At 55.7% G+C, this 27,175-nt stretch overlaps 1 protein-coding gene across 4 annotated transcripts; it reads left to right on the top strand.

The window, feature by feature from the left end:
• Positions 1–1,974: 1,974 nt before the first annotated feature.
• ZNF76 (zinc finger protein 76) lies at positions 1,975–26,777 on the top strand. 4 transcript variants are annotated; one of them, XM_029069893.2, is made up of 14 exons: positions 1,975–2,072; positions 12,459–12,621; positions 13,424–13,504; positions 16,556–16,633; positions 16,979–17,241; positions 19,877–19,948; positions 20,174–20,278; positions 20,364–20,439; positions 20,598–20,723; positions 21,167–21,346; positions 21,428–21,658; positions 21,999–22,099; positions 25,275–25,388; positions 26,181–26,777. In XM_029069893.2, the coding sequence occupies exons 2-14, from the start codon at positions 12,549–12,551 to the stop codon at positions 26,298–26,300; spliced, it is 1,620 nt and encodes a 539-aa protein (XP_028925726.1). In that variant the 5' UTR covers positions 1,975–2,072; positions 12,459–12,548; the 3' UTR covers positions 26,301–26,777. The 4 variants fall into 4 exon arrangements, with proteins under 4 accessions (XP_028925726.1, XP_028925725.1, XP_028925727.1 ...); XM_029069892.1 differs by lacking the exon at positions 1,975–2,072 and adding an exon at positions 2,197–2,268; XM_029069894.2 differs by lacking the exon at positions 1,975–2,072 and adding an exon at positions 2,520–2,617.
• The last annotated feature ends 398 nt before the right edge of the window (positions 26,778–27,175 follow it).

The following is a 27,175-nucleotide window of genomic DNA, read 5'->3' as shown; positions in this document are numbered from 1 at the left end:
ACAGGGTAATCAGGTTGTCCCACGTGAGGCTCACAGTTAATCCCCATTTTACAGATGAGGTAACTGAGGCACAGAGAAGTGAAGTGACTTGCCCACAGTCACACAGCTGACAAGAAATCAAGTTGGACACAGTCCCTGTCCTATGTGGGGCTCACAGTCTCAATCCCCATTTTACAGATGAGGTAACTGAGGCACAGAGAAGTACAGCAACTTGCCCAAGGTCACTAAGCAGACAAGTGGCAGAGTCAGGATTAGAACCCCAAACCTTCTGACTACTAGCCCTGTGCTCTATCCACTACACCATGCTGCTTCTCTTGGAGAGTGAAAGCCCACTGTGGGGTTAGGGCGGAAGAGAAAAAAGTCCTCAACTGCAGCAGTTGGTCTAGTGGCTAGAGCACGGGTAGGGGAGTCAGAAGGACCTGGGTTCCAATCCTGCTCCTCTGCTTGTCTGCTGTGTGACCCGGGGCAAGTCCCTTCACTTCTCTGTGCCTCAGTTACCTCACGTCTAAAATGAAGATGGAGACTATGAGCCCCTCGTGGGACAAACAAATGTGTCCAACCTGAGAAGCAGCATGGCGTAGTGGATAGAGCATGGGCCTGGGATTGAGAAGCAGCGTGGCTCAGTGGAGAGGCTTGGGAGTCAGAGGTCATGGGTTCGAGTCCTGGCTCCGCCACTTGGCAGCTGTGTGACTGTGGGCAAGTCACTTCACTTCTCTGTGCCTCAGTTCCCTCATCTGTAAAATGGGGATTAAGACTGTGAGCCTCACATGGGACAACCTGATGACCCTGTATCTCCCCCAGTGCTTAGAACAGTGCTCTGCACATAGTAAGCGCTTAACAAAAACCAACATTATTATCATTATTAGATCAGGGGTTCTAATCCTAGCTCTGCCATTTGTCTGCTGGGTGACCTTGGGCAAGTCACTTTACTTCCCTGGGCCTCAGTTACCACATCTGTAAAATGGGGATTGAGACTGTGAGCCCCATGTGGGACAGAGACTGCAGCCAACCCGATGTGCTTGTACCCACCCCAGCGCTTAGTACAGTGCCTGGCACTTAGTAAGTAATAATAATAATAATAATAATGGCATTTGCTAAGTGCTTACTATGTGCAAAGCACTGTTCTCAGCAGTGAGGAGGATACAAGGTGATCAGGTTGTCCCACATGGGGCTCAGAGTCTTAATGCACATTTTGCAGTTTAGGTACCTGAGGCACAGAGAAGTGAAGTGACTTGCCCAAAGTCAAACAGCTGACAAGCGGTGGAGCCGGGATTTGAACCCATGATCTTCTGACTCCCAGGCCCATGCTCTATCCACTAAACCCTGCTGCTTCTCAGGTTGGCTCACAGTCTTCATGCCCATTTTACAGCTGGGGCAACTGAGGCCCAGGGAAGTGGAGCGGCTTGCCCAAAGTCACCCAGCTGATAGGCGACTGAGGTGGGATTTGAACCCATGACCAGTAAGGGTTATTATAGCATGGCTCAGTGGAAGGAGCCCGGACTTGGGAGTCAGAGGCCATGGGTTCGAATCCCAGCTCCGCCACTTGTCAGCTGTGTGACACTGGGCAAATCACTTCACTTCTCTGGGCCTCAGTTCCCTCATCTGTAAAATGGGGATGAAGACTGTGCGCCCCACGTGGGACAACCTGATGACCTTGTATCTCCCCCAGCACTTAGAACAGTGCTTGGCCCATAGTAAGCGCTTAACAAATACCAACAATATTATTATTATTATTGATAAAAACCTGTCTCTTCCCCAGTGCTTAGCACATAGTAAGGGCTTAACTAATATAGCAGTTATTATTGGTATTATTCTCGACTGGGGGGGGGCACGGTGGGTCGTGAGGAACTGATGGACGGGTGGCAGTTGATGGGTTGCCATGGTGATGGCAACCCCGGGGGAGGGGCCGCCGGGCCGGGACGTCCTACGTCATCACGCTCCTGCTCCGCACTCCGCCCCCCCCACTCAGCCGACGTCAACGCCGGAGCTCAGAGAGCCTCCTTCGCCGCGTCTTCCGCGGCCCCGGAACCAGGATCTGCAGAAGGTCCGCCCGGAGCCTTCAACGGCATCGGGTGGGTCCGCGCTGCGGTTATGCAGCTTTCGGGGCGAAGGGAGAGGCGCGGCCGCCGCCCCGGAACCTGAATGCGGAGGCTAGAGCGCCGCGCGCGGGGCGGGAGAATTATGCTGCAGGCAGGTTCCGGGGCCGGCGCTGGGACGGGGCCCGGTGCATGGCGGGCTGTCGGCGGAGTGGGCCACGGGGGCTGTCAGGTCGGTGGCCGTCGGGGGGTCGGCGGGAACCCCCGGGGGGGGGTGTCCAGCACGGTGGGAGGGCGGCCAGTACGTCTCCCTCTTCGGAGCCCACCCCCTCCCCCCGCAGGAGCCGTCCCAGCCCCTTCCCCCGACATCCCCCTCCCCCCGACCTTTAACCTTTGGCCTCTAGCCCACCCCTCCCCTCGGGGACCCCCCCTTTCCCTTTGGGGGTCCCATCCCCCCTTTGGCCCCGCCCCCGTTGCCCTGGAGACGGGCCGGTCCTGGTCCCGCTTGGGTTCCGAGCATCCCTAGGGCCCAACTGGGACCTGCAGAAGCCCCCGGCGCCCTAATAATCGTTATTATTACGGTAATAATAATGATGATGGTATGGGTTAAGCGCCTATTAGGTGCCCCGCTCTGCAATAATAATAATAATACTGGTATTCAGCGCTTACTTTGTGCAAAGCACTGTTCTAAGTGCTGGGGGGGGGATCCAGGGGGATCAGGGGCTCACAGGTTTAATGCCCATTTTACAGAAGAGGTAACTGAGGCACAGACAAGAAGAATAATGGTGGTATTTAAGTGCTTACTAGGTGCCCAGCACTGCAATAATAATAATACTGGTATTCAGCGCTTACTTTGTGCACAGCACTGTTCTAAGTGCTGGGGGGGATCCAGGGGGATCAGGGACTCACAGGCTTAATGCCCATTTTACAGAAGAGGTAACTGAGGCACAGAGAAGAAGAATATTGGTGGTATTTAAGCGCTTATTAGGTGCCCAGCACTGCAATAATAATAATGGTAGTATTCAGCGCTTACTATGTGCAAAGCACTGTTCTAAGTGCTGGGGGGGATCCAAGGTGATCAGGAGCTCACAGGTTTAATGCCCATTTTACAGAAGAGGTAGCTGAGGCACAGAAAAGAAGAATAATGGTGGTATTTAAGTGCTTACTAGGTGCCCAGCACTGCAATAATAATAATAATACTGGTATTCTGCACTTACTTTGTGCAAAGCACTGTTCTAAGTGCTGGGGGGGATCCAGGGTGATCAGGGGCTCTCAGTTTTAAGGCCCATTTTACAGAAGAGGTAACAGAGTCACAGAGATGAATAATAATGTTGGTATTTAAGCGCTTACTAGGTGCCCAGCACTGCAATAATAATGGTGGTATTCAGCGCTTACTATGTGCAAAGCACTGTTCTAAGTGGGGGGGGGGGAAACAAGGTGATCAGGGGCTCACAGGTTTAATGCCCCTTTTACAGAAGAGGTAGCTGAGGCACAGAGAAGAATAATGGTGGTATTTAAGCGCTTATTAGGTGCCCAGCACTGCAATAATAATGGTGGTATTCAGCGCTTACTATGTGCAAAGCACTGTCCAAAGTGCTGGGGGGAATCCAGGGTGTTCAGGGCTCACAAGTTTAGTGCCCATTTTACAGAAGAGGTAGCTGAGGCACAGAGAAGAATAATGTTGGTATTTAAGTGCTTACTAGGTGCCCAGCACTGTAATAATAATAATGGTGATATTCAGCACTTACTATGTGCAAAGCACTGTCCTAAGTGCTGAGGTGATCAGGGGCTCACAGTTTTAAGCCCCATTTTACAGAAGAAGTAACTGAGTCACAGAGAATAATAATGTTGGTATGTGTTAAGTGCTTACTAGGTGCCCAGCACTGTAATAATATTAATAATACTGGTATTCAGTGCTTACTATGTGCAAGCACTGTTCTACGTGCTGGGGTTGGGGGGGTGATCCAAGGTGATCAGGGGCTCACAGTTTTAATGCCCATTTTACAGAAGAGGTAGCTGAGGCACAGAGAAGAAGAATAATGGTGGTATTTAAGCACTTACTAGGTGCCCAGCACTGTAATAATAATAATATTAATAATAATAATGGTGGTATTCAGCACTTACTATGTGCAAGCGCTGTTCTAAGTGCTGGGGGGGGATCCAAGGTGATCAGGGGCTCACAGTTTTAAGCCTCATTTTACAGAAGAGGTAACTGAGTCACAGAAAAGAATAATAATGTTGGTATTTAAGTGCTTACTAGGTGCCCAGCACTGTAATAATAATAATAATAATAATAATAATAGTGATATTCAGCGCTTACTATGTGCAAATCACTGTTCTAAATGCTGGGGGGGGGGAAATCCAGGGTGATCAGGGGCTCACAGTTTTAAGCCCCATTTTGCAGAAGAGGTAGCTGAGGCACAGCGAAGAATAATAATGGTGGTATTAGTTAAGCACTTACTAGGTGCCCAGCCCTGTAATAATAATAATGATGGTGATATTCAGCACTTACTATGTGCAAAGCACTGTTCTAAGTGCTGGGGGGGATCCAAGGTGATCAGGGGCTCACAGTTTTAAGCCCCATTTTACAGAAGAGATAACTGAGGCACAGAAAAGAATAATAATGTTGGTATTTGTTAAGCGCTTACTAGGTGCCCAGCACTGTAATAATAATGATGGTGGTATTGGCTAAGCACTTACTTTATGCAAATCACTGTTCTAAGTGCTGGGGGGGATCCAAGGTGATCAGGGGGTCACACTTTTAATACCCATTTTACAGATGAGGTAACAGGCACAGAGAATAATAATAATAATGTTGGTATTAAGCACTTACTATGTGCCAAGCACTGTTCTAAGCCCTGGGGGAGATATAAAGTGATCATGTTGTCCCCCATGGAGCTCACAGTCTTCATCCCCATTTTACAGATGAGGTCACTGAGGCCCAGAGAAGTGAAGTGACTTGCCCAGAGTCACACAGCTGTCAAGCGGCAGAGTCAGGATTAGAACCCACAACCCCCCAAGCCCGAGCTCTTTCCACTGAGCCATGCTGCTTCTCACTGTACTAAGTGCTGGGGTGGATACAAGCAAATGGGGTTGGACACAGTCCCTGTCCCACATGGGGCTCACAGTCTTAATCCCCATTTGGCAGATGAGCCAACTGAGGCACAGAGAAGCAAAGTGACTTGCCCAAGGGCACACAACAGACAAGTGGTGGAGCTGGGTTTTGAACCCACGACCTCTGACTCCCCAGCCTGTGCTCTTTCCCATAGACCGCACCACTTCCCATAGAGCCAAGAAGCAGCGTGGCTCAGTGAAAAGAGCCAGGGCTGGGGAGTCAGAGGTTATGGGTTCGAATCCAGGCTCTGCCACTTGTCAGCTGTGTGACTGTGGGCAAGTCACTTCACTTCTCTGTGCCTCAGTGACCTCATCTGTAAAATGGGGATTAACTGTGAGCCTCACGTGGACAACCTGATTATCCTGTATCTACCCCCAGCGCTTAGAACAGTGCTCTGCATATAGTAAGCGCTTAACAAATGCCAACAATATTATTATTAAAATGGGGGTGCAGACTATGAGCCCCTCGTGGGGCAACCTGATGACCTTGTCTCTACCCCAGCGGTTAGAACAGTGCTTGGCACATAGTAAGCGCTTAACAAATACCATCATTATTATAAGCGCTTAGTACAGTGCTCTGCACGCAGTAAGTGCTCAATAAGTACGATTAAATGAAAGAGGAGGGCGGTTTATCCTCAACCCCCGTTGGCGCTGATGTCAACAACCTCGTTTGCCCCCTTTCCTCCCCGGATGTTCTCCAAAAAATCATTTCCCAACGCTCCTGCCCCTCCAAGCCACTCTCCGCTCCATCTCCCTTCTCCCGGAGCCGTGCTTCACTGCCACCCCGTCCCCGCTTCTCTTTTTTCTTTGCGCCAACCCTCTCAAGAAGAGACTTGACTTTCCCACCGCAGAGGCGGCTTAATCATTAGCGATAGCCTTTCAAGTGCTTTATATGCACCAAGCACTGCACTAAGCACTGGGGTAGACATAAAATAATCAGGTCAGACATAGTCCCTGTCCCACGTGGGGAAGTAGGAGGGAGCACTGATATTTAATTGCTATTTTTCAGCTGAGCAAACAGGCACAGAGAAGGTAAGTGATTGTCCAGGGTCGCACAGCAGGCAAGCGGCAGAGCTGGGATTAGAACCCAGGTCCTCCGACTTCCAAGTCTGTGCTTTTTCTCCTGGGCCATGCCGCTTCTGTGGTCTCACAAAAGTCTCTGACAGCCTCCTCTAGCTAAATTTAAAACTCCCTACTTGTCTAATTCAACTTTTTGGGCCACTCTGACCCTGGCAACCAGGCCATCTTTCTGAAAGATGATCTCTGGCCTCGGTTCTGCCCTGATTGTCCTCCTACCTTTCCGACCCCTTCTTCGCCAACCTCTTCACTTCCTGACTTCATCCTCCCAGTGGGCCTGGGAGTCGTTGAGGGAGGAGAAGTACTTCGGTGGAGAAGAAGTGAAGAGCAGGAGGTGAGGACGACACCGAAAAGGCCCAAGTTGGCCCAACGCTCGGGTTTCCACCGGCAGCGTCCCGTGGCCTGAGGGTGGGAGCGGAGAAGGCGAACCGTGGACGTGACCCATGACGGGTGGTGAGGTGGGGGTGACCGAGGGATGGGGGAAGAGTTGGGTTCCAAGGAGACGATGAAGTCGAGAGTGTGGATTTGTGCATCTAGAAGGGGTGGGGGTGGTTTTAGGTGACAAAACGCTGCTTCGTTTTCTACAACCTGCCCCTTGGACGTGAGAGGGCGGCTTCGATGGAGTGAAGCCGGGGGAAGCCTGATTCCCCCACTTCATTTGGTACATAGCATGCACTTAACAGATACTATTATTATTATTATGTCCGGTACAACCTCAAGTAGTGTGTTCTCAGGGGTCACAAATCCACAGTTCTGCAGCTCTGGGAATAACCCACTTCCTAGGATGTGTGGATGGTTGTTCAGGAAGACACAATTCTTCCTGGGTCCACAATAGCACCGATATCAGGCAGAGGATCCCCAAGTCCCTTCCTCGTTAACCTGGGTCTCCTGCCGCGCTGCGATGGGGTGGGGGGTGGCTCCTGCAGGTCCGATCAAATTCATCAGTGGTATATTTCCATTGCCTACTGTATGCAGAGCACCGGATAAGTGCCTGGGAAAGCACAATGCAGTAGAGCTGGTAGCCACGATCCCTGCCCACAGAGAGCTGACAGTCTACGGGGAGGCAGATGTTAAAATAAATCATGGCTGGGTGTTTTTTACCAAGAAAACTCTGTGGATCCGCTACCAGAACGATTGCAGATGGAAGGGGGGTGTTCAGGGAGAGGTGTCCATGGGGTTGCTACAGGTCAGAGACGACTCGACGGCATAAGACAAGGGGAGATAGTGGAGTGTAAGGGTATAAGTTCTGTGGGGCTGGAGTGAGTATCAAAGTGCTCAAGGGGTACGCTGCCGAGTCGACGCAGAGGGGAGGGCAGATGGGGGAAGAAATGAAGGCTTAGTCGGGGAAGGCCTCTTAGAGGAGATGTGATTTTTTAAATTTATTTTTCAGAAGGTTTTGAGGGCAGGGAGAGCGGTGAACTGTCGGATCTAAAGGGGGAAGGAGTTACAGGCCCGAGGGAGAACGAGGGCAAGGGATTGGTGGTGGGGTAGACGAGATCGAGGTACAGAGAATAGGTGTTAGGGGAGCGGCATATAATAATAATATTGGTATTTGTTAAGCGCTTACTATGTGCAGAGCACTGGGGTAGATACAGGGTAATCAGGTTGCCCCACGTGAGGCTCACGGTCTTAATCCCCATTTTACAGATGAGGTAACTGAGGCACAGAGAAGTGACTTGCCCACAGTCACACAGCTGACAAGTGGCAGAGCCTGGATTCGAACCCATGATCTCTGACTCCCAAGCCCGGGCTCTTTCCACTGAGCCACGCTACACACAGACGTTTATTCCAACATCTCATTACATTCCATCCAGAGGCTGTGCGTGGTTGGAAGAGTGATCCCTAATGTTGCAACAGCTTTCTTTCCCCCACTAGACTGTGAGCTCCCTGAAGGCGGGGATCAGGTCATCATCTTTATCGGTTTGGGTTGTAGTGTGAGGTCAGAGGTAAAGTAGGAGGGGAAAGAGCCGATCGAGCGCCTTAAAGCCGAGGATAAGGAATTTCCATTTGATGCGGAGGTGGATGGGCAACTACGGGAAGTTCTTGAGGAACTGGAAGACATGGACTGATTTAGGCCTATCCTGTGTCCTGCTGCTCACAGGACTCTATCCATTTCCCCTTGAATCGACAGTTCAGCCGATTGGATAGTTTTAAGACTTTACAGTTAGTTTTTTGGTAACGGGCGATTGAAAACTCAAGTGACGAGACGCATATTGTAACGGTTCCCCTGCACGTGACGTTTATTCCAGCATCGTTTTACATTCTGTCCGGATGATGTGTGTTGTCGGAAGAATGGTCCCTAATTCTCCAACAGCTTTCTTTCCCCCACTAGGCTATGAGCTCCTTGAGGCAGGGAATCAGGTCTACCGTCTCTATTGAAAGAGTTGTCTACACCCGCTGCTCCCATTTCCTCTCCCCCAATTCTCTCCCCGGCCCCCTCCAATCTGGCTTCCCCCGGCTTCACTCCATCGAAGCCGCCCTCTCACATCCAAGGGGCAGGTCGTAGAAAACGAAGCAGCGTTTTGTCACCTAAAACCACCCCCATCCGCTCTAGATGCACAAATCCACCCCCTCGACTCCATCGTCTCCTTGGAACCCAACTCTTCCCCCATCCCTCGGTCACCCCCACCTCACCACCCTTCATGGGTCACGTCCACGGTTCGCCTTCTCCGCTCCCACCCTCAGGCCACGGGACGCTGCCGGTGGAAACCCAAGCGTTGGGCCAAGTTGGGCCATTTCGGTGTCGTCCTCACCTCCTGCTCATTTCCTCTCAACCGAAGTACCTCTCCTCCCTCAACGACTCCCAGGCCCGCTGGCCTCACCTACTAGCCCAGACCGGTAGCCCCCTCCTGAAACCTTCAACGTCCCCAATTCTCTCCTCATTCATCACGATGAGCTGACCAACTACTTTGCTGACAAAATCAAAATCGCCAGGTGCTAGCTGTTCCATATCTCCCCGTCACAAACACCCTCAGCTCCTCATTGTCCTCTCCCGCTTCCCCGCCTGCCTGATCCTCCTCAGTCGTCGTCAGTCAGTAAATCGTATTTATTGAGCGCTTACTGTGTGCAGAGCACTGTACCAAGCGCTTGGGAGAGTACAATACAACAATAAACTGACACCTTCCCTGCCCAGAACCTTCTCAGTTTGCACTCGCTCCCTTGCTCTCTCAGCTTAACACCTCTATGAGGGCAGCTCCCAAATCTCTCTCACTACCCCCAACCTCTTTATTTTTTCAAAATGGTATTTGTTAAGCGCCTACCTTGTGCTAAGTGCTGGGGTAGATACAGGCTAATTAGAGTGGACACAATCCCTGTCCCACATAGTAGTTCACCGGTCCTTTTAACTCCCAAGCCCATGCTCTATCCACTAGACCACACTGCTTCTCACCTAAGACATCTCACTTCACTAGTGGGCCTGAGGGTAGAATAGACCCCAACAGGGCAGGGGTCCTGGGCATTTCCACCCCAGGTCTGGAAGTCGGAGGACCTGAGTTCTAATCCCGACTCTGCAACTTGTCTGCTGTGTGAGGCACTTCACTTGTATGTACTTAGGGACCTCATCTGTAAAATGGAGATTAAGGCCGGGAGCCACATGTAGAACAAGGACCGGGTCCGACCCAATTAGCAGGTATTTGCCCCAGCATTTAGTACAGTGCCTGGCACGGAGTAAGCACTAAACAAATACCATTATTATTATTATTATTCCCCTCCCTCCCAGGGGGCTGGTCCAACGCCCCAGGGGCTTGCTTGCCTGTGGCATCCCTGGGGGAGAAGGGGCTCACCTCCCAGAGGGTCCGGCCAGGACTCCCTCTCCCCCTGGGGGAGGACCAACCTGGCCTAGTAGAAAGAGCACAGTCCTGAGAGTCACAGAACCCAGTTTCTAAACCCAGATCTACCCACTGACTACTCGGAGACCCCGGGAAAGTCATTTCACTTCTTTGTGCCTCAGTTTCCTCGTCTGTAAAATGGGGATTTGTTAGCTGTTCTCCCTCCTACTTAGACCATGAGCCCCATGCAGGACAGAGGGACTGTGTCCGACCTGCTTATCTTAAACTTACTCCAGCCCGTAGTAGAGTGCTTAGCACATAGTAAGCGCTTAAAGGCCACAGTGATTACTAATAAGAAACCCACAGTACAGAGCACTCAGTACTGGGTTTGATACATAGTAAACACCACAGTTATTAGCAGCATGGCACAGTGGATGGAAAATGTGCCTGGGAGTCGCAGGTTCTCATCCCGGCTCCGCCACTGTCTGCCACGTGACCTTGGGCAAGTCGCTTCACTTCTCTGTGCCTCAGTTCCCTCATCTGTAAGATAGGAATTAAGACTGTGAGCCCTAAATGGTACAGGGACTCTGTCCAACCCGATCTGCTTGTATCCACCCGAGCGCTTAGTATAGTGCCTGGCACATAGAAAGCGCTTATTAAATATCACAATTATTATTATTAGCAAATGATTAGCTTTCGGCCCCTCGACAGCAGGGACGTATCTCTTCCTTCTCACCGCAGCGTCCGAGGTTGTGTCTCCCTCCCACCTACCTTAAGCGAAGCAGCGTGGCTCAGTGGAAAAAGCCTGGACTTCGGAGTCAGAGGTCACGGGTTCGAATCCTGGCTCTGCCACTTGTCAGCTGTGTGACTGTGGGCATCACTTAACTTCTCTGTGCCTCAGTTACCTCATCTGTAAAATGGGGATTAACTGTGAGCCTCACGTGGGACAACCCGATTATCCTGTATCTACCCCAGCGCTTAGAACAGTGCTCTGCACATAGTAAGCTCTCAGTCCAGCAAGCCCGTGGATCTGCTCCGTCTCCCCCTCAACTAGACGAGCAGCCCCCCAGGACGGGCACTGGGCTTTCTCTCTCGGCCCCTCCCCTCCGTACGCAGCGTCTCTTTCCTCCCCTCGACGCCGGGAGGCCGTGCCTCTGCCCTACCACGCAGTGTATAGATCTCGACTCCCCTGAGGGTCTGGGTTTGTGTCTGATTCCGTTTATTCTCTCGTCATCACGATCGTCCACCGTATTTATTGAGTGCTTATTGTGTGCGGGACACTGTACTAAACACTTGGGAGAATACACACAACAGAGAAGGCACGTTCCCTGCCCGCAACAAGCTTACAGTCTCGAGCGGGAGGCAGACATTAATATGAATAAGTAATTTATAATACGTTCTCGACCCATCCCACGTTAAGGGAGACTCAAGTTGTGGCACACGGGCCCGACTTAGCCGTGCCACGCACGGTGCTGAAGAGTTTCTTCAGATCCCCCGTAGCGTTCTAATAATAATCATCATGGCTTTGTAGTTAAGGGCTTTCTCTGTGCCCGGGACTGTAGTGAGCGCTGTGGAAGGTGCAGAATGATCAGATTGGATCTGATCCCTGTCCCACATGGATCTCCCAGTCTGAGGGGAGAGGGGGAACAAATTTTGTGGATTTTATGGATGAGGAAGCAGCGGCCCAGAGAAGGGAAGGGACTTGCTCAAAGTCTCACAGCAGGCAAGTGGTGGACTCAGGATTAGAACTCGAGTCATCCTGCCAGCAGCGAGAGCCTCCCTTGGGACCAAGGGAGCCCAGCTGGAGTGTCGAGCCCACACGGGGCACAGTGGGATGGGGGGTTTCGGGGGTCACATTGTTGTTGGATTGGACTCCCCCAAGCGCTCAGTACAGTGCTTTGCACACAGTAAAGCTCAGTACATAGGATTGAATGAATGTACTCTCCCAAGTGCTTTGTACCCTCTAGACTGCGAGTTTGTGGTGAGCAGGGAATGGATCTGTTTACTGTTATACTGTGCTCTCCCAAACGCTTAGTACCTGGAAAGAGCCCGGGCTTGGGAGTCAGAAGTGGTGGGTTCTAATCCCGGCTCTGCCACTTGTCAGGCGTGTGACCTTGGGCAAGTCACTTCACCCCTCTCTGCCTCAGTTCCCTCATCTGTAAAATGGGGATGAAGACTGTGAGCCCCATGTGGGACAACCTGACTCCCTTATATCTACCCCAGCACCTAGAACAGTGCTTGGCACATAGTAAGCGCTTCACAAATACCATAAATATTATTCATTCGATTGTATTTATCGAGCGCTTACTATGTGCAGAGCAATATTATGATTACTTTCCCAAGCACTTAGTACAGAGTTCTGCGCAGAGTAAGTGCTTAATACCATGGATTGATTGATTTAACAAATAGCATTAAAAAAACTCTCTCCCTCCCTGTCTCTCATCCCCAAATGTCTCTGCCTCAGGTTTGTGACCCAGGAGGAGACGCTTCCCCGCAGTAGTGGCTTCCGGTGCTGCCGCCCAGTTCATGTCTGAGAGGGAGAGCTGCCGGCGCCATGGAGAGCTTGGGGCTGCAGGCGATCACCCTCACCGACGGGTCCACGGCCTACATCCAGCAGGCCCTCAAAGGTGACGGGCGGTCGTGCTGGGGGTGGGGAGAGAAAGAGTGTGTGTTTGTGTGAGTGTGCGTGCACCCGCACGCCTCACCCAAGGCACCATGGCCTACGTCCATCAGGCCCTCCGAGGTGACTGGAGTTCGCACCAGGGGCAGGGAGAGAGAGTGCGCCTGCAAGACCAAGCCTGCGCGCGTCTCACTGACGGGACCGCGGCCTACATCCAGCAGGCCCTCAAAGTTGCCGGGCCTTCACACCCAGGGGAGAGAGAAAGTGAGAGTGTGTGGTGTGTGTGTACGTGCGGCCTGTGCCGCACCGACGGAACCACGGCCTACGTCCAGCAGGCCCTCAAAGTTGACGGGGGTGAGAGAGGGAGGGTCCGTCTCACGTTGCCTCACCCAACCTCTGTTTATCTCTGCCCTTCGATCCTCGGCTGAGCATTAGGGTCTCCCAGACTCACCCGGCGCCCCCCATCTCAAGCACACACTTGCCCAGGCACACGTCGTCTCCGGGGACGGGTCGGGATGCCCGTTGTGGCAGGCAGAGGAGACGCCCCGTGGGGTTTCCGAACGGATCCAGACGTTGGGCTTGGAGGTTCCTCCTGCCCTGTGGCGGGCATTGCCAAGCACCACGACACTTGCTGCCTGTGCCGATATATCGCGACCCTCTGGCCCCTAGAGCTGGTGGGATTATTTCCGAGGTCACGCGGTGGTCCATCCCACCCCCGGTGGATGGGCTCCCTGCCTCCAGCCCCCAGCTGACGTCCTCCACCGCCTCTCCCCGCCCCAAGCCGGTGTCTTCCTCTGGCTGTGTTACAGGAGAGAAGGTCCTGGAGGAGCAGGTGATTGAGCTGGATGACGAGACCACCACATACATTCACCAAGTGACGGTCCAGAATGGTGAGGAGCCCCGCTGGCCAGGGGTGGGCCGGGCATAAGGCTGCCCTGGCAGGGCACTGGCAACGCTGACTGGCTGTGGACATGGGAGGCCGGGGGGATGGAGGGAGAGGGGCTGTGCCATGGGCATGACTGAGGCAAGATCGGGGATGGAAAGGAGGGGCACAAGGCTCAGGGAGAAGAATTGGATCAGAAGGAGAACGTGCGGGGGCTGTGGTCTGGAGAAGCAGGACAGGAGCAGGTAACAATAATAATAATAACCATGGTATTTAAGCACTTACTATGTGCCAGGCACTGTACTAAGCACTGGGGTGGATACAAGCAAATCACGTTGCACCCAGTCCATGGGGCTCACAGGCTTAATCTCATTTTTCAGATGAGTCAACTAAGGCATAGAGAAGTGACTTGCCCAAGTTCACACAACAGACAAGTGCCAGAACCGGGATTAGACCCCAGGTCCTTCTGACTCCCAGGCCCGTGATCTATCCGCCAGGCCACGCTGCTTCTCGTAGCGGGTGTGGCGGGTGGTTTTGGGGCGAAGGGTCAGGGATTCATTCATTCAATCATATTTATAGAGTGTTTACTGTGTGCAAAGCACTGCACTGAAGGATGAGCCAGGCTGGGAAAGCGAGTCACCGAGCAGGCCGCAATGGGGGCAGGAGAGGGGCGGGGCTCCTCCCTTCTCTCTTTCTACCGCCCACCCCGCACGCTCCGCTCCTCTGCCGCCCACCTCCTCGCCGTCCCTCGGTCTCGCCTATCCCGCCGTCGACCCCTGGGTCACGTCCTCCCGCGGTCCCGGAACGCCCTCCCTCCTCACCTCCGCCAAACTGATTCTCTTTCCCTCTTCAAAACCTTACTTAAAAATCACCTCCTCCAAGAGGCGTTCCCAGACTGAGCTCCTCTTCCCCCTCTACTCCCTCTGCCATCCCCCCTTTACCTCTCCGCAGCTAAAGCCTCATTTTCCCCTTTTCCCTCTGCTCCTCCACCTCTCCCTTCCCATCCCCACAGCACTGTACCCGTCCGCTCAACTATATATATTTTCGTTACCCTATTTATTTTGTTAATGAATTGTACATCACCTTGATTCTATTTAGTTGCCATCGTTTTTACGAGATGTTCTTCCCCTTGACGCTGTTTAGTGCCATTGTTCTTGTCTGTCCGTCTCCCCCGATTAGACTGTATGCCCGTCAAACGGCAGGGACTGTCTCTATCTGTTGCCAACTTGTTCATCCCAAGCGCTTAGTACAGTGCTCTGCACATAGTAAGCGCTCAATAAATACTATTGAATGAATGAATGAATGAATCAGTCCTCGGGGTTGCCCCTTAGGGGCCCACCGGCCATACGCCACGTCCTGCGGGCTCTCTGTGACACAGTTTGCGCTCAGGTGGTTGGTAGAGTGCCAACTGCAGTGTGGCTCAGTGGAAAGAGCACGGGCTTTGGAGTCAGAGGTCATGGGTTCAAATCCCGGCTCGGCCACTTGTCAGCTGTGTGACTTTGGGCAAGTCACTTCTCGGTGCCTCAGTTACCTCATCTATGAAATGGGGATTAAGACTGTGAGCCCCACGTGGGATAACCTGATTCCCCTGTGTCTACCCCAGCGCTTAGAACAGTGCTCGGCACATAGTAAGCGCTTAACAAATACCAACATTATTATTATTATTATTAACTGCAAAATGTGTCTGTTCTACTGCACTCTCCCAAGTGCTCTGCACACAGAAAGCACCCAATAAATACGATTGACTGTGTTGCCTGGTGTTGCTCATAAAAAATAACAATTGTGCTTTTAAAGTACTCTTTTTCTTATGGTATTTGTAAAGCACTTACTATATGCCAGGCTTGTATTAAACGCTGGAGTAAATACACCCTAATCAGGCTGAACGCAGTCCTTGTCCCACACAGGGCTCACAATCTTAATCCCCATTTTACCTATGAGGAAAGTAAGTCTTAGTTGTATTTATCAAGCACTTACTGCGTGCAGAGCTCTCTACCAAGTACAGTTAGGTGATTTGCCCGAGGTCACACAGCAGAAGAGTGGCGGAGCTGGGATTAGAACCCAGGTCCTCTGACTCCCAGGCCGTGCCGCTTCCCTTTCTATGTGCTAAGCACTGGGGTAGATAGCATATGATCAGACCGACACAATCCTTGTCCCATGTGAGGCTCAGAGTCTAGGGGTTTCATCGCTATTTTGCAGCTGAGGCCCAGAGCAGTTAAGAAACTTGCCCAAGGTTGCCCAGCAGGAAAATGGAAGTACCAGGATTAGAACCCAGGTCTCCCAGCACCCAATCCTGTGCTATTTCCACTAGACGACCCCCACGCCCCCCCCCCCCCGGCTGCACACTTACCCTTCCCCCTTGGGGACTGCTGAACAATCTGCCACCGCCTTGGGTCAAGCTGTTGGGAGAGGAAGGGATTTGATGGGGGTGGGGATGTGACTCTATGGGGAAGAGCCAGTGACCTAGTAGTTATAAAGTTTATTGAGCACTTACTTTGTGCAGAACTTTTCCCTCTGCTCCCCCTCCACCCTCTGCTCCTCCCCCTTCCCCCTTCACCTCCCCTCAGCTGAGCCCCCTTTCCCTCTGCTCCCCCTCCCCTCCCCATCCTCTGCTCCTCCCCCCTCCCTTTCCCCTCCCGTCAGCATTGTGCTCATTTGTATATATTATTTATTTTGTTAATGAGGTGTCCATCCCCTTGATTCTATTTATCGTGATTATGTCGTTTTGTTTTTGTTTGTCTCCCCCGATTAGACTGTAAGCCCACCATTGGGCAGGGATGGTCTCTATCTGTTGCCAAATTGTACATTCCAAGTGCTTAGTACGGTGCTCTGCACATACCGCTCAATAAATACTACTGAGTAAATGAAGAGCGCTGTACTAAGCGCTGGGAAAGAAAACAGAGGTAGTATTAGGATGCCCATCCCTCAGGGGGCTGCCAAGTCTAACCCTGAGAGAGAGCTGAAGGTGCCGTGGGCCGGGGGGGAGCTGGGGAACAGTTGGGAAGGGGCGCAGGGTTGATGTGTGGGGGAAGTTGTGACTCTCTCTCTGTCTCTTCCCTAGAGTTTCTCACCTTCGAGGACGGGCAGCCTGTGCAGCTAGAGGATGGCACTGTGGCCTACATCCACCGAACCCCCAAAGGTGTCCACCCCAGAGGGGCCCCTGGGCGCCGTCGGCCGGAGGGCCTGCGGGGGCTCCCCCAGCTTCCCCGCCGCCCCCTCCGCTCTGAGCCTGCGCTCCAGCGGGGACCACGCAGCCCCTCTGGAAGGGGGTGGGGGGATCCTGGTGGACCACCTGCCCTAGGCCAAGGGACCCAAGTTGTCGCGACGGCACGGCTAGCCCCTGACACCTCCCCTCGGCTCTCCGGAACCACCCCCCGCTCCACACGCACCCCTCCGCCCCAAAATGGCGTTCCTGGGCGAGGGAGGTGGGGACCCCCTTCCCCATCCTCACGCCCTCTAGGCTAACGGTGGACCTCCCTCCCAGAGGGCTTTGACCCCGGGGCCCTGGAGGCCGTCCAGCTGGAGGACGGCTCCACGGCCTACATCCACCACCCCGGGCCGCTGCCGCCCGTGGAGAGCCCCGGGCTGACCGTGCAGGTGGAGGCCAGCGCGCAGCTCGGGGAGCTGGCTGGGGAGGAGGAAGAGGAGGAGGACGAGGAGGAGGAGGAGGAGGAGCCAGATGGGGAGGCAGAGGAGGCCGCCTTCAACGTGGACACGGTGGCTGCCCTGGAGCAGTACGCCAGCAAGGTGAGCGGAGGGGCCGAGTGGACCGTCTGTCCTGTTCTGTCGGTGGTATTTGTTAAGCGCTTACTATATGCCGAGCACTGTAGTGCGTGCTTGGGAGAGTACGGTACAACAGAGTTGGTAGACTCATTCCCTGCCCACAACGAGCTTACAGGCTAGAGGTCTGCAATTATAATTAGAATACCTCCTCACTGTGCCTCCTTCCCGCCTGTCCCGCCGTCGACCATTGGCCCACGTCCTACCTCTGACCTGGAACGCCCTCTCTCCTCACATCCGCCAAACTAACTCTCTTCCCCTCTTCAAAACCCTACTGAGTGCTCACCTCCTCCAGGAGGCCTTCCCAGACTGAGCCCTCCCTTTCCCTCTGCCCCTCCTCCCCTCCCCATTCCCCCTTTTCCCTCCCTCCGCTCTTCCCCCTTCCCCTCCCCACAGCACTTGTGTACATATTTATTGCTCTTTATTTTATTAATGATGTGCATTTATCTATGGTTCTATTTATTTTGAGGGTAGTGATGCCTGTCTACTTGTTTTGTTCTGTTGTCTGTCTCCCCCTTCTAGACCATGAGCCCGTTGTTGGGCAGGGACTGTCTCTATCTGTTGCCGAATTGTACTTTCCAAGCTCTTAGTACAGTGCTCTGCACCTAGTAAGCGCTCAGTAAATATGACTGAATAATCACTGGGGTATTTGTAAAGCGCTTACTATATTCCAGGCACTGTGCTAAGCGCCGGGGACTACATTTAAGACTCACTGTGTAGGCCTAGGGGGTGTGCACCTGGTGTGCTGCCGGTATTTCTGGTGGCCTCACCGTCAAAAGGTCTCACTAGAACTAGGAGGAGCCTACAGGGGCACAAACCAAGGGTTTGGGGTGGGGAGCAAGGAAGGGGCCAGAGGGGGAGATTCCAGGGACACGGTGAGGACCCGCCGATCTGGAAAAGCAAGGCAGAGGAGCTTGCTTCAAGTCAGCGAGATCTTGAAAGGTGTGGGTAGGGCAGACCCGCAACTGTGGTTCACCAGACCTCAGTCCCCCAGGACCGGGGAGCCCCCACGGAAGCTCGAGGCGGTGAGTTCCAGGCCAACTCATAGAGGAGGAATTTCCCAGCAAGTGGCAAGTAGGGAATTTATCCAACTTTCCCTTCTAACGGGTGGCAGCCCGAGGGTCAAGAAAGGTGTGGGGAAATTTAAGGAGGGGAGGTTTGTCGTAGGTTATTAGAAAAATTAGGGGTGTGAGGGGCCAACTCCCCGACGCCCAACCTCTTAGTTAATTACCCCCACATTCCCCAAGTGTCCTACAGTCGATTGACTATGATGCCGCTGCTGGAGACCAAATTCTCAGAAGGAAGGACGTGGGTCTCACCCAGTGTGGTGTCGCTGACATCCTCACACACATTCCCAAGCTTACACACAATAACAACAATAATAATTATAATTATGGTATTTGTTGAGCACGTACTATGTGCCAGGCACTGTATTCATTCATTCAGTAGTATTTATTGAGCGCTTATGTGCAGAGCACTGTACTAAGCACTTGGAATATACAATTCGGCAACAGATAGAGACATTCCCTGCCCAGTGACAGGCTCACAGTCTAATCGGGAGAGACAGACGGACAAAAACAAGACAACATAATCACGATAAATAGAATCAAGGGGATGGACACCTCATTAACAAAATAAATAGGGTAATAAAAATATATACAAATGAGCACAGTGCTGAGGGGAGGGGAAGGGCGAGGAGCAGAGGGAAAGAGGGCTTAGCTGAGGGGGAGGTGAAGGGGATGGGGGAGAGGGCAGAGGGGGAGCAGAGGGAAAAGGGGAAGCTAAGTCTGGGAAGGCCTCTTGGAGGAGGTGAGCTCTTAATAGGGCTTTGAGGAGGGCAAGAGAGTTTGGCGGAGGTGAGGAGGGAGGGCATTCCAAGACAGTGGTAGGACGTGGGCATGGGGTCGACAGCGGGATAGGCATGAACGGGGGACAGTGAGGAGTTGAGTGGCAGAGGAGCGGAGCAGGCAGTAGAAAGAGAGAAGGGAGGTGAGGTAGGCGGGGGCAAGGGGATGGAGAGCCTTGAAGCCCAGAATGAGAAGTTTTTGTTTCCTGCGGAGGTTGATGGGCAACCACTGGAGGTTTTTAAGGAGGGGACTGACAGGCCCAGAGCGTTTCTGCAGGAAGATGATCCGGGCAGCGGAATGAAGAATAGACTGGAGTGGGGAGAGACAGGAGGAAGGGAGGTCAGAGAGAAGGCTGACACAATAATCCAGCCGGGATATTATGAGAGCTTGTACCGGTAAGATAGCCTAAGCTCTAGGGTGGATACAAGCCAGTGAGGTTGGACACAGTCCCTGTCCCACGTGGGGCTCAGAGTCTTAATCCCCATTTTACAGATGAGGTAACTTGGGCACAGAAAGGCCCAAGGTCACACAGCACACACGTGGAGGGGCCGCGATCGGAACCCGGGTCCTTCTGTCCCCTAGGCCCGTGCTCTATCCATTAGGCCCCGCTGTTTCCAAGCTGCTACCGGGAGTAGCAGGGGGCCCAGATCCCAGGGACCAGAAAGGGAGTGGGAAGGCCCAGGACCCGGTCCAGGGGGAGCAGTGGGGAGAGGTAGGGATCAGCCGGGCCTAGGCTGAAACTCTGGTCCCCGCAGAGCTGCGACGGCGGGGAAGACAGCGTGCCCACCCACTTGAAGGCTGAAGTTTCCAGTGGCGTCGTACCCCAGGTATGTGCCCAGGAGGGACCCGTCCTGCCCGATGATCTCTCTGTCCCCCTCGGGGAGCCCGGAGTTGGCTGGCCGGTCCGCCGGCCTCCGGGGATCTCTGGTCTCCGGCCGCCCGTTCCCTGCCTCCCTGCCCTCACCTCTTCCGCTCCCCAAGCCCGGGCCTCGCCAGCCGAGCCTCCGGGGTCGGGGAGGAGAGCCAGCGGGTGGCTGAACTCTCCTCCGCAGTTTCTGCACATCCGGCCACCCTCCCCCATCGCCCGGGGCCAGAGGGCCTTCTGCTGCGGGTACAAGGGCTGCGGCCGCCTCTACACCACCGCCCATCACCTCAAGGTAAGCCCGCAGCGGTCCCTCCCCGACGGCCCCGCCCCTGACCGCCCCCGCCCTGGACCACCACTCTCTCCGCCCGTCCCTCCAGGTGCACCTGCGAGCCCACACCGGGGACCGCCCCTACAGGTGTACTTTCCCCAGCTGCGGAAAGGCCTTCGCCACAGGTAGAGCGCCGGGAGACCTGTCCTCCCGCTGCGCAGTCGGAGGGGGCGGGCCGGGGAGGGTGGTGGGAGGAGCCAGCCTGGAGGGCTCAGGGGATGGGGGTGGGAACCTGGAGGGGGTGGTGGGCTGAGCCCCCTCCCCTCACGTCCCCCGTCTCCAGGCTATGGACTGAAGAGCCACATGCGCACACACACCGGGGAGAAGCCTTACAAGTGCCCCGAGGAGCTGTGCAGCAAGGCCTTCAAGACCTCCGGGGACCTGCAGAAACACATCCGCACGCACACTGGTGCCGTTTCCTTCGCCCCTCCGCCCCTCCAGCTGCCCGAACAGCCGCCCCTCTCCAGGGCCCCCACGTAGCTGCCCCTTGCCGAGCCCCTCCCCGCCCCCGACACACACTAGGGCCCCACACAACCACCCCTTGCCAAACCTGTCCCCACCAAGACACCTCTCCGCCAGGGCCCACACACAGCCACCCTGCTCCCTGGGGCTTCTCCCCCCGGGGCCCTTACCGGGACCCAGCGGTCAGCTGGACCTCACCCTCAGGGCCCCTCGAGGCGGTGGAGGGCGTGGGGAGGTGCCCGGAAGCAGAATCCAGTCTCCCTGGCCAGTTCAGAGGCAGTTCTGACCCCCGTGGGCTCGGCCGGGCGGCCGTGGTGCGAACGGGGGTCTGATCCTGCCGCGGCCCCCGCCTGACCCTCTCCTCCGCCGGCTCCCATCCCGCTGTCGCAGGCGAGCGTCCGTTCCGCTGCCCGTTTGAGGGGTGCGGCCGCAGCTTCACCACGTCCAACATCCGCAAGGTTCACGTGCGCACCCACACCGGCGAGCGCCCCTACCTGTGCCCGGAGCCCGGCTGTGCCCGGGGCTTCACCAGCGCCACCAACTACAAGAACCACATGCGCATCCACACAGGTGGGCGGGCCCGGGGGGAGGACCTGTCCCCGCCCGCCAACCCGCCCCGTCCTCCCGCTCACCCGCCCCAACCTCCCCCAGGAGAGAAGCCCTACGTGTGTACCGTGCCGGGCTGCGGGAAGCGCTTCACCGAGTACTCCAGCCTCTACAAGCACCACGTGGTGCACACACACTGCAAGCCGTACACCTGCAGCAGCTGCGGCAAGACGTACCGGCAGACGTCCACCCTGGCCATGCACAAGCGCAGCGCCCACGGCGAGCTGGAGGCCACGGAGGAGAGTGAACAGGCCCTGTATGAGCAGCAGCTGGAGGGTGAGGGCCCCCCGCCTCCGTGGGCCCTTCTCCTTCCTTTCTCCTCGATTCAATCCGTCAACAGTATTTATTGAGCCCTTACTGTGTGCAGAGCACTGTACTGAGCGCTTGAGCAAGAGAGCTGCTAGACCCGTTCCCTGCCCACAAGAAGCTTTCAGGCTGAGACCCCGGGGCTGATGGGGGGGGACCTTCCCCTGGGGTCCAAATGCACCCAGAAGCCCCTCCAACTTGGGTCAGGAGACCAGGAGGAAGCCAGTGACCCTGGCCCTGGATCTCTGCCCACCACCGCCAACTCAGTCAGCAGCATCGGTGGCTAAAGTGAGTCCCCCATTCCCACCAGGGGTGAAGGACGAGGGCAGTGTCCAGGCGCAGGTGGCCGTGGTGACCGAATCTGTGGAGGGCCCCCAGGTGGCCTTGATCACTCAGGACGGGGCACAGCAGGTACCCACTCCCCTTCCTCTCCAGATCCCTGTCTCTCCTTCCCCAAGCCCAGCCCCTTCCTCTGCCCTCATCCCTTCTCATCCCTCATTCCTGCAGCCGTCACTCTTCCTCAGGGACCTGGGGCTGGAACCTCTCCACGCATGCCTTCCACCCCTTTTCCCCCCTCCCCAGGCTCTTGGGAAATTCAGTAAGTCTCCCTACTGTGTGATGAACTGGCGAGAGAAGCAGCAGGGCAGAGAAATCCCGGGCCCTGGCCGCTGGGGACGGCTAACGCGAGGTCACGGGAGCACAGTCCAACGGGTGGCACTGGGCGCTCTGTCCCGCTGCTGGGGGAGAAGGCCGGACGACTGGAGGTCTTGTCCCCGCCCTCCAGGGGCTGTGACCTTGTCCTTGGGGAAGATACGGCTACGGGGACATTGTCCTGGACACTGGAGGGAGGGACTGGGAAGGGGGGGTCCAGTCCCTGCTCTCTAGGGACTGACTGTCTGAGGAGGGGTGTGCTTGTGCGCCCGCACCCACACACTCACACGTCCAGTCCCTGCCCTCTAGGAACTGACAGTCTGATGGGATGCATGTGCATGAACACACAAAAATTCGCACAAGACCTAGTCCCTGCCCCCACCCCCGAAACACACACACACACACACACACACACGCGTGCGTCCAGTCCCAGCCTTTTAGAAGCTGACATTCTGGGGTGCATACACACACACGCGCGAAGGTCCAGTCCCTGCCTTGTAGGGATTGACAGCTGATCAATGAATCATGGTTATTGAGCGCTTACTCTGTGCAGAGCATAATAATAATGTTGATATTTGTTAAGCGCTTACTATGTGCAGAGCACTGTTCTAAGCGCTAGGGTAGACACAAGGGAATCAGGTTGTCCCATGTGGGGCTCACAGTCTTAATCCCCATTTTACAGATGAGGTAACTGAGGCACAGAGAAGTTAAGTGACTCGCCCACAGTCACACAGCTGACAAGTGGCAGAGCCAGGATTTGAACCCATGATCTCTGACTCCAAAGCCCGGGCTCTTTCCACTGAGCCATGCTGCTTCTCTGCTTCCTAGAGCATGGCACTAAGCGCTTTGGGAGAGTACTCTGCAACAGAGTTAGCAGACACGTTCCCTACCCGTAGCAAGCTTACAGTTTAGAGGGGGAGACAGACGTTAATATGAATAAGTAATTTACAATATATGATTTAAAGATATGTGCATAAGGGCTCTGGGGTTAGGGGTGAGAAGACTATCAAGTGTCCAAGATCATGTAGATTGAGGGGGGCACGAATACAAACACACACACAGAGACAAGGAAACTTAAGCATCAGTGAAAGGTAGAAATCACACTGGGCTCCCACATGTTATAGACAGAGGAGCGTGGGAGGCGTCAGAGGTAGGTGGGTTTGATCCGGCCTGGCTTCCTGGAAGAGATGGGCTTTGGGGTTCTGATGGAGGGGAAGGAAGAAGGGTGGGAAGAGAAGAGGGGAGGGCACTTCAAGGTGCAGGGTGATGTGTGTGGTGGCCAAGAGGGTGGCATGACTGGGGACGGGGGTGCCGTTGGCGGAACCAAGAAGCCCAGGGTCAAAGGTTGTGACTTGCTTGGCGTGATTCGGAGCTCCTGCTGCGGTCTCGGTTGGGGAGTGGCCGGTGGAGGGGGGCTGGACGGGTGGGTGGCCTGGAGCCGGCTGAGGCTGCCGAGGGCAGAGGGGAGGCCAACCGTCGGGGGTAGTTGAGGCCCAAGCCTGGACTAGGGGAGTGGCTGGGGGAGGGAGAGGAGGAAGTGAGTCGGGGGGGCACAGTGGGTTGAAGGCAGCTTGGGCCAGACTCCCTCCGCTGCTCTAGCCCTGTGGCAAAAGGGAACCTGGGTTTACCACCAGTTTGGCCTCATCTCTTAGGGGTTGCAGGGAGCCGCACATGGCAATCCCTGGCCAGCGGTGGCATCGGGAGGGAGCTGGGAGCTTGGCGAGCAGGGGAGCGGGGAGGGGCGGCCAGAGGTCTGGTCCCTTCTACTCCCGCCTTCTGCGAATGGACCAGACTGTCCCCAGCGCGGGGACACCCGGAGGCTCAGACCATAGCTCCGGCTCATCCTCCGCCACTCTGAGGTGCTGGTGGCGCCCACCAGCCAACGGGTGCCCGGGCCCCACCCTCTCACGTACCGCAGAGTGGTGGGGAGGGAGGAGAGGGCGGAGGTGCCGGGCACCGAGCTTTCCGACCACAGCTTCGTCTCATCCTGCCTTGCCTTACCCCGCTGCTCTGCCCCGCCACCCAATCTGGTCTCTTCCTGTCCCTGCTGTCATTGTTACGTAGTCTTAGGGGGTCTTCTAGGTCCTGAGGGTCAGAGGATGGAACTCCTGGGCCCCGCCCCCCCACACTGTGGCGCGTTTAGCGGGATGGGGAGAGGGTCAGAGACTCCAAAGGGACAGAGTCACCCAGCCGGGAAGTTAGGGTGGCATGACGGGCCATCTCCGGACGTAAGGATGGATGTCAGGAATTGCCCCTCCCGTGCTCTTAGCCCCCAGATAATAATAATCATAATAACTGTGGTATTTGTTAAGCACTTCCCTTGCGCCAGGCACCGTTCTAAGCGCCGGGGTAGATACAGGCTATTCAGGTCGGACACAGTCCCCGTCCCACGTGGGGTTCGCGGTCTTAATCCCCATTTTACAGATGAGGTAACGGAGGCACAGAGAAGTTAAATGACTTGCGGACAAGTGGCAGAGCCGGGACCGGAACCCAGGGCCTTGTGACTCCCAGCCCCACGCTCTAGCCGCTAGGCCACGCTGCTTCTCTCGCTCCACTCCCGCCCCTTCCAACGCACGCCCCCCACCCCTGCCAAAAAGCCCATGGGTTGAGGGGGTGGGGCTCCCCCCGAGCCAGGTTCGTTCCTTATCCTCCATCCCGACCCCGAACCGGCCCCACCCTCAGGTCGCCCCGCCGGGGGAGCTTCTGGGCGCCGGCTCCCTCCCTCGAAGCCCCGATCCTCAGTCCTCTCCCAGCCTTCCTCCGTGCCCCGGCCGGGGTTTGGGGGCAGATGGTTCTGGGGGGGGACGCGGGGCTGAGGAGGAGGAGGAGGGAATCGGGGTGCGGGAGACCCCCCCCCCCCCCGGCCCGGCCTCCCGTTTCAAAGTCAGAACTTAATCGATCCAACTCCTCGTACTCCCACTGCTGATCGGTTTAGGTGGCCATCATCACCACCGGGGCCGTGGTGTCTGAGGATGCGGCCGTGGCTTCTCTCCATCATCAGCAGGTGGCACTGCTGGCCACCGCCAACGGTACCCACATAGCCGTGCAGGTAAGTGGGGCAGGAGGACGGAGCCGGGTGAGGGGTCGCCTCGGGGAGCCCCTCCCGTCCGCTTGGCACCCCTCCATCTGCTCCCCCTTCTTGAGCCCGTGTCTCGTTCTCCCCTCTCTCTCCCGTCGCCAGCCCCGCTATCCCCCTCCCTCCCAGCCCCGAGTAATAACAATGACGATGGCATCGGCTAAGCACTGTTCTAGGCACGGGCCCGGCTGGGGGCTCCCGGGCAGGGATCGTCTCCATCTGTTGCCGAATTGTACCTTCCAAGTATAGTGGCTGTGCACACAGGAAGCGCTCAATAAATAATAATGATGATGGCTTTTGTTAAGCGCTCGTTATGAGCTAAGCGCTGGGGAGGATACAAGGTGATCAGGTTGGCCCACGTGGGGCTCGCAGTGTTAATGCCCATTTTACAGATGAGGTCACTGAGGCACAGAGAAGCGAAGTGGCTTGCCCAGAGTCACCAACTGATAAGCGGCGGAGCCGGCATTTGAACCCACGATCTCTGACTCCCCAGCCCGGGCTCTTTCCACTGAGCCCCGCTGCTTTGAATGAATGATGCCCCTTCATTTGTTCATTCAGTTCGTTCATTCAATCCTATTTATTGAGCACTTACTGAGCGCAGAGCACCTTACTAAGCGCTTGGAAAGTACAGACTGCCAACAAATAGAGACAATCCCTACCCGACAATGGGTTCACAGTCTAGAAGGGCCCTGCCACCTCGCAGAGCCCCAGATATCCTTTGGCATTCGGGTGGATGACTCTCGCACTCCCCCGTCCACCCCGCAGCTGGAGGAGGCGCAGAGCTTGGAGGAAGCTTTAAGCGTGGCCGCGGCCGCTGACCAACAGGAGCCCGGGAGCCTGGAGACGGTGGCCGTGGCCGTGACGGTGGCCGAGAACGGCTGCTGAGGTGCCTCGGCCGGGGCAGCGGGGCGCTCCCGGCCCGGGAACCGGGACCCCGCCCCAGCACAGTGGAGAACGGCCACCCCCTCGGTCTGAAGTGGCCGGAGGGCGACAGAGGCCTCAGGGCGGCCCCTCCTCTGGCCGAGCCTCCACGTAGACTCTGGGCAAGACCCCCGGGGCTCTTCCGGCTGGAAGCCTCACCCTGCCACCGCAGAACCGACCCGGAGAGCAGAGAGTCTTGCCCAAGCCCATGTGGCTTCGTTGAGTAAAGCTGCCCACCCCCTGGGCGAGGGCACAGAGCAATAACCACCTCCTGCCCTGGTCCTCGCCAGCAACCCCGGCGCGGGAGGTGGGGCCGGCGCCGGGCAGACCCCCGGCTTCCGGGCCGGGGCGAAAATTCCATTTTTGTAACTTTCCCCTGGGATTGCAGGAGGGGTGGCGGAGCCGCCTGTATTTAATAAAAATTGTATGTTTCTCTCTGGATCCCTTCTTTGGGTGCCTGCTGGGGGGGAGGGGAACCGAGGCAGCAGATCAGCCAGCCCAGTCAGAACCTCCTGCCTCGGTGGCTCAAAGCCAAGTGGGGGACGGGGGGAGAAGGAGGGGAAGGGAGTGGTCCCTAGAGTGATGGCGGGGTGGGGGGCAGGGTAGGTGGAGGTGGGGTTAGCAAGGAGGGAGGAGGGGAAGATAGAGGTCGGCCACCCATCCAGACCTCAATTTCCCTAAACGTCTCCCAGCAGGGCTGGCGGCCTCTGAGGATGTGGTTGGGAGATGAAGAATGGGAGAGGTAGCCGGGAAGGCTGGACGGGAGGAAGGAGGCAGAGTGATGAAGGAAGGGCCTTCGGTCTGCGCTCGGCCTCCCTCGGGGCAGCCCCATGATCCAG

Source organism: Ornithorhynchus anatinus, chromosome 7 (assembly GCF_004115215.2).
Source record: "Ornithorhynchus anatinus isolate Pmale09 chromosome 7, mOrnAna1.pri.v4, whole genome shotgun sequence".
Classification (NCBI taxonomy): Eukaryota; Metazoa; Chordata; class Mammalia; order Monotremata; family Ornithorhynchidae; genus Ornithorhynchus; species Ornithorhynchus anatinus.
The sequence above is the reverse complement of the archived record's forward strand: the minus strand, read 5'-3'. Positions and strand labels throughout refer to the sequence as shown.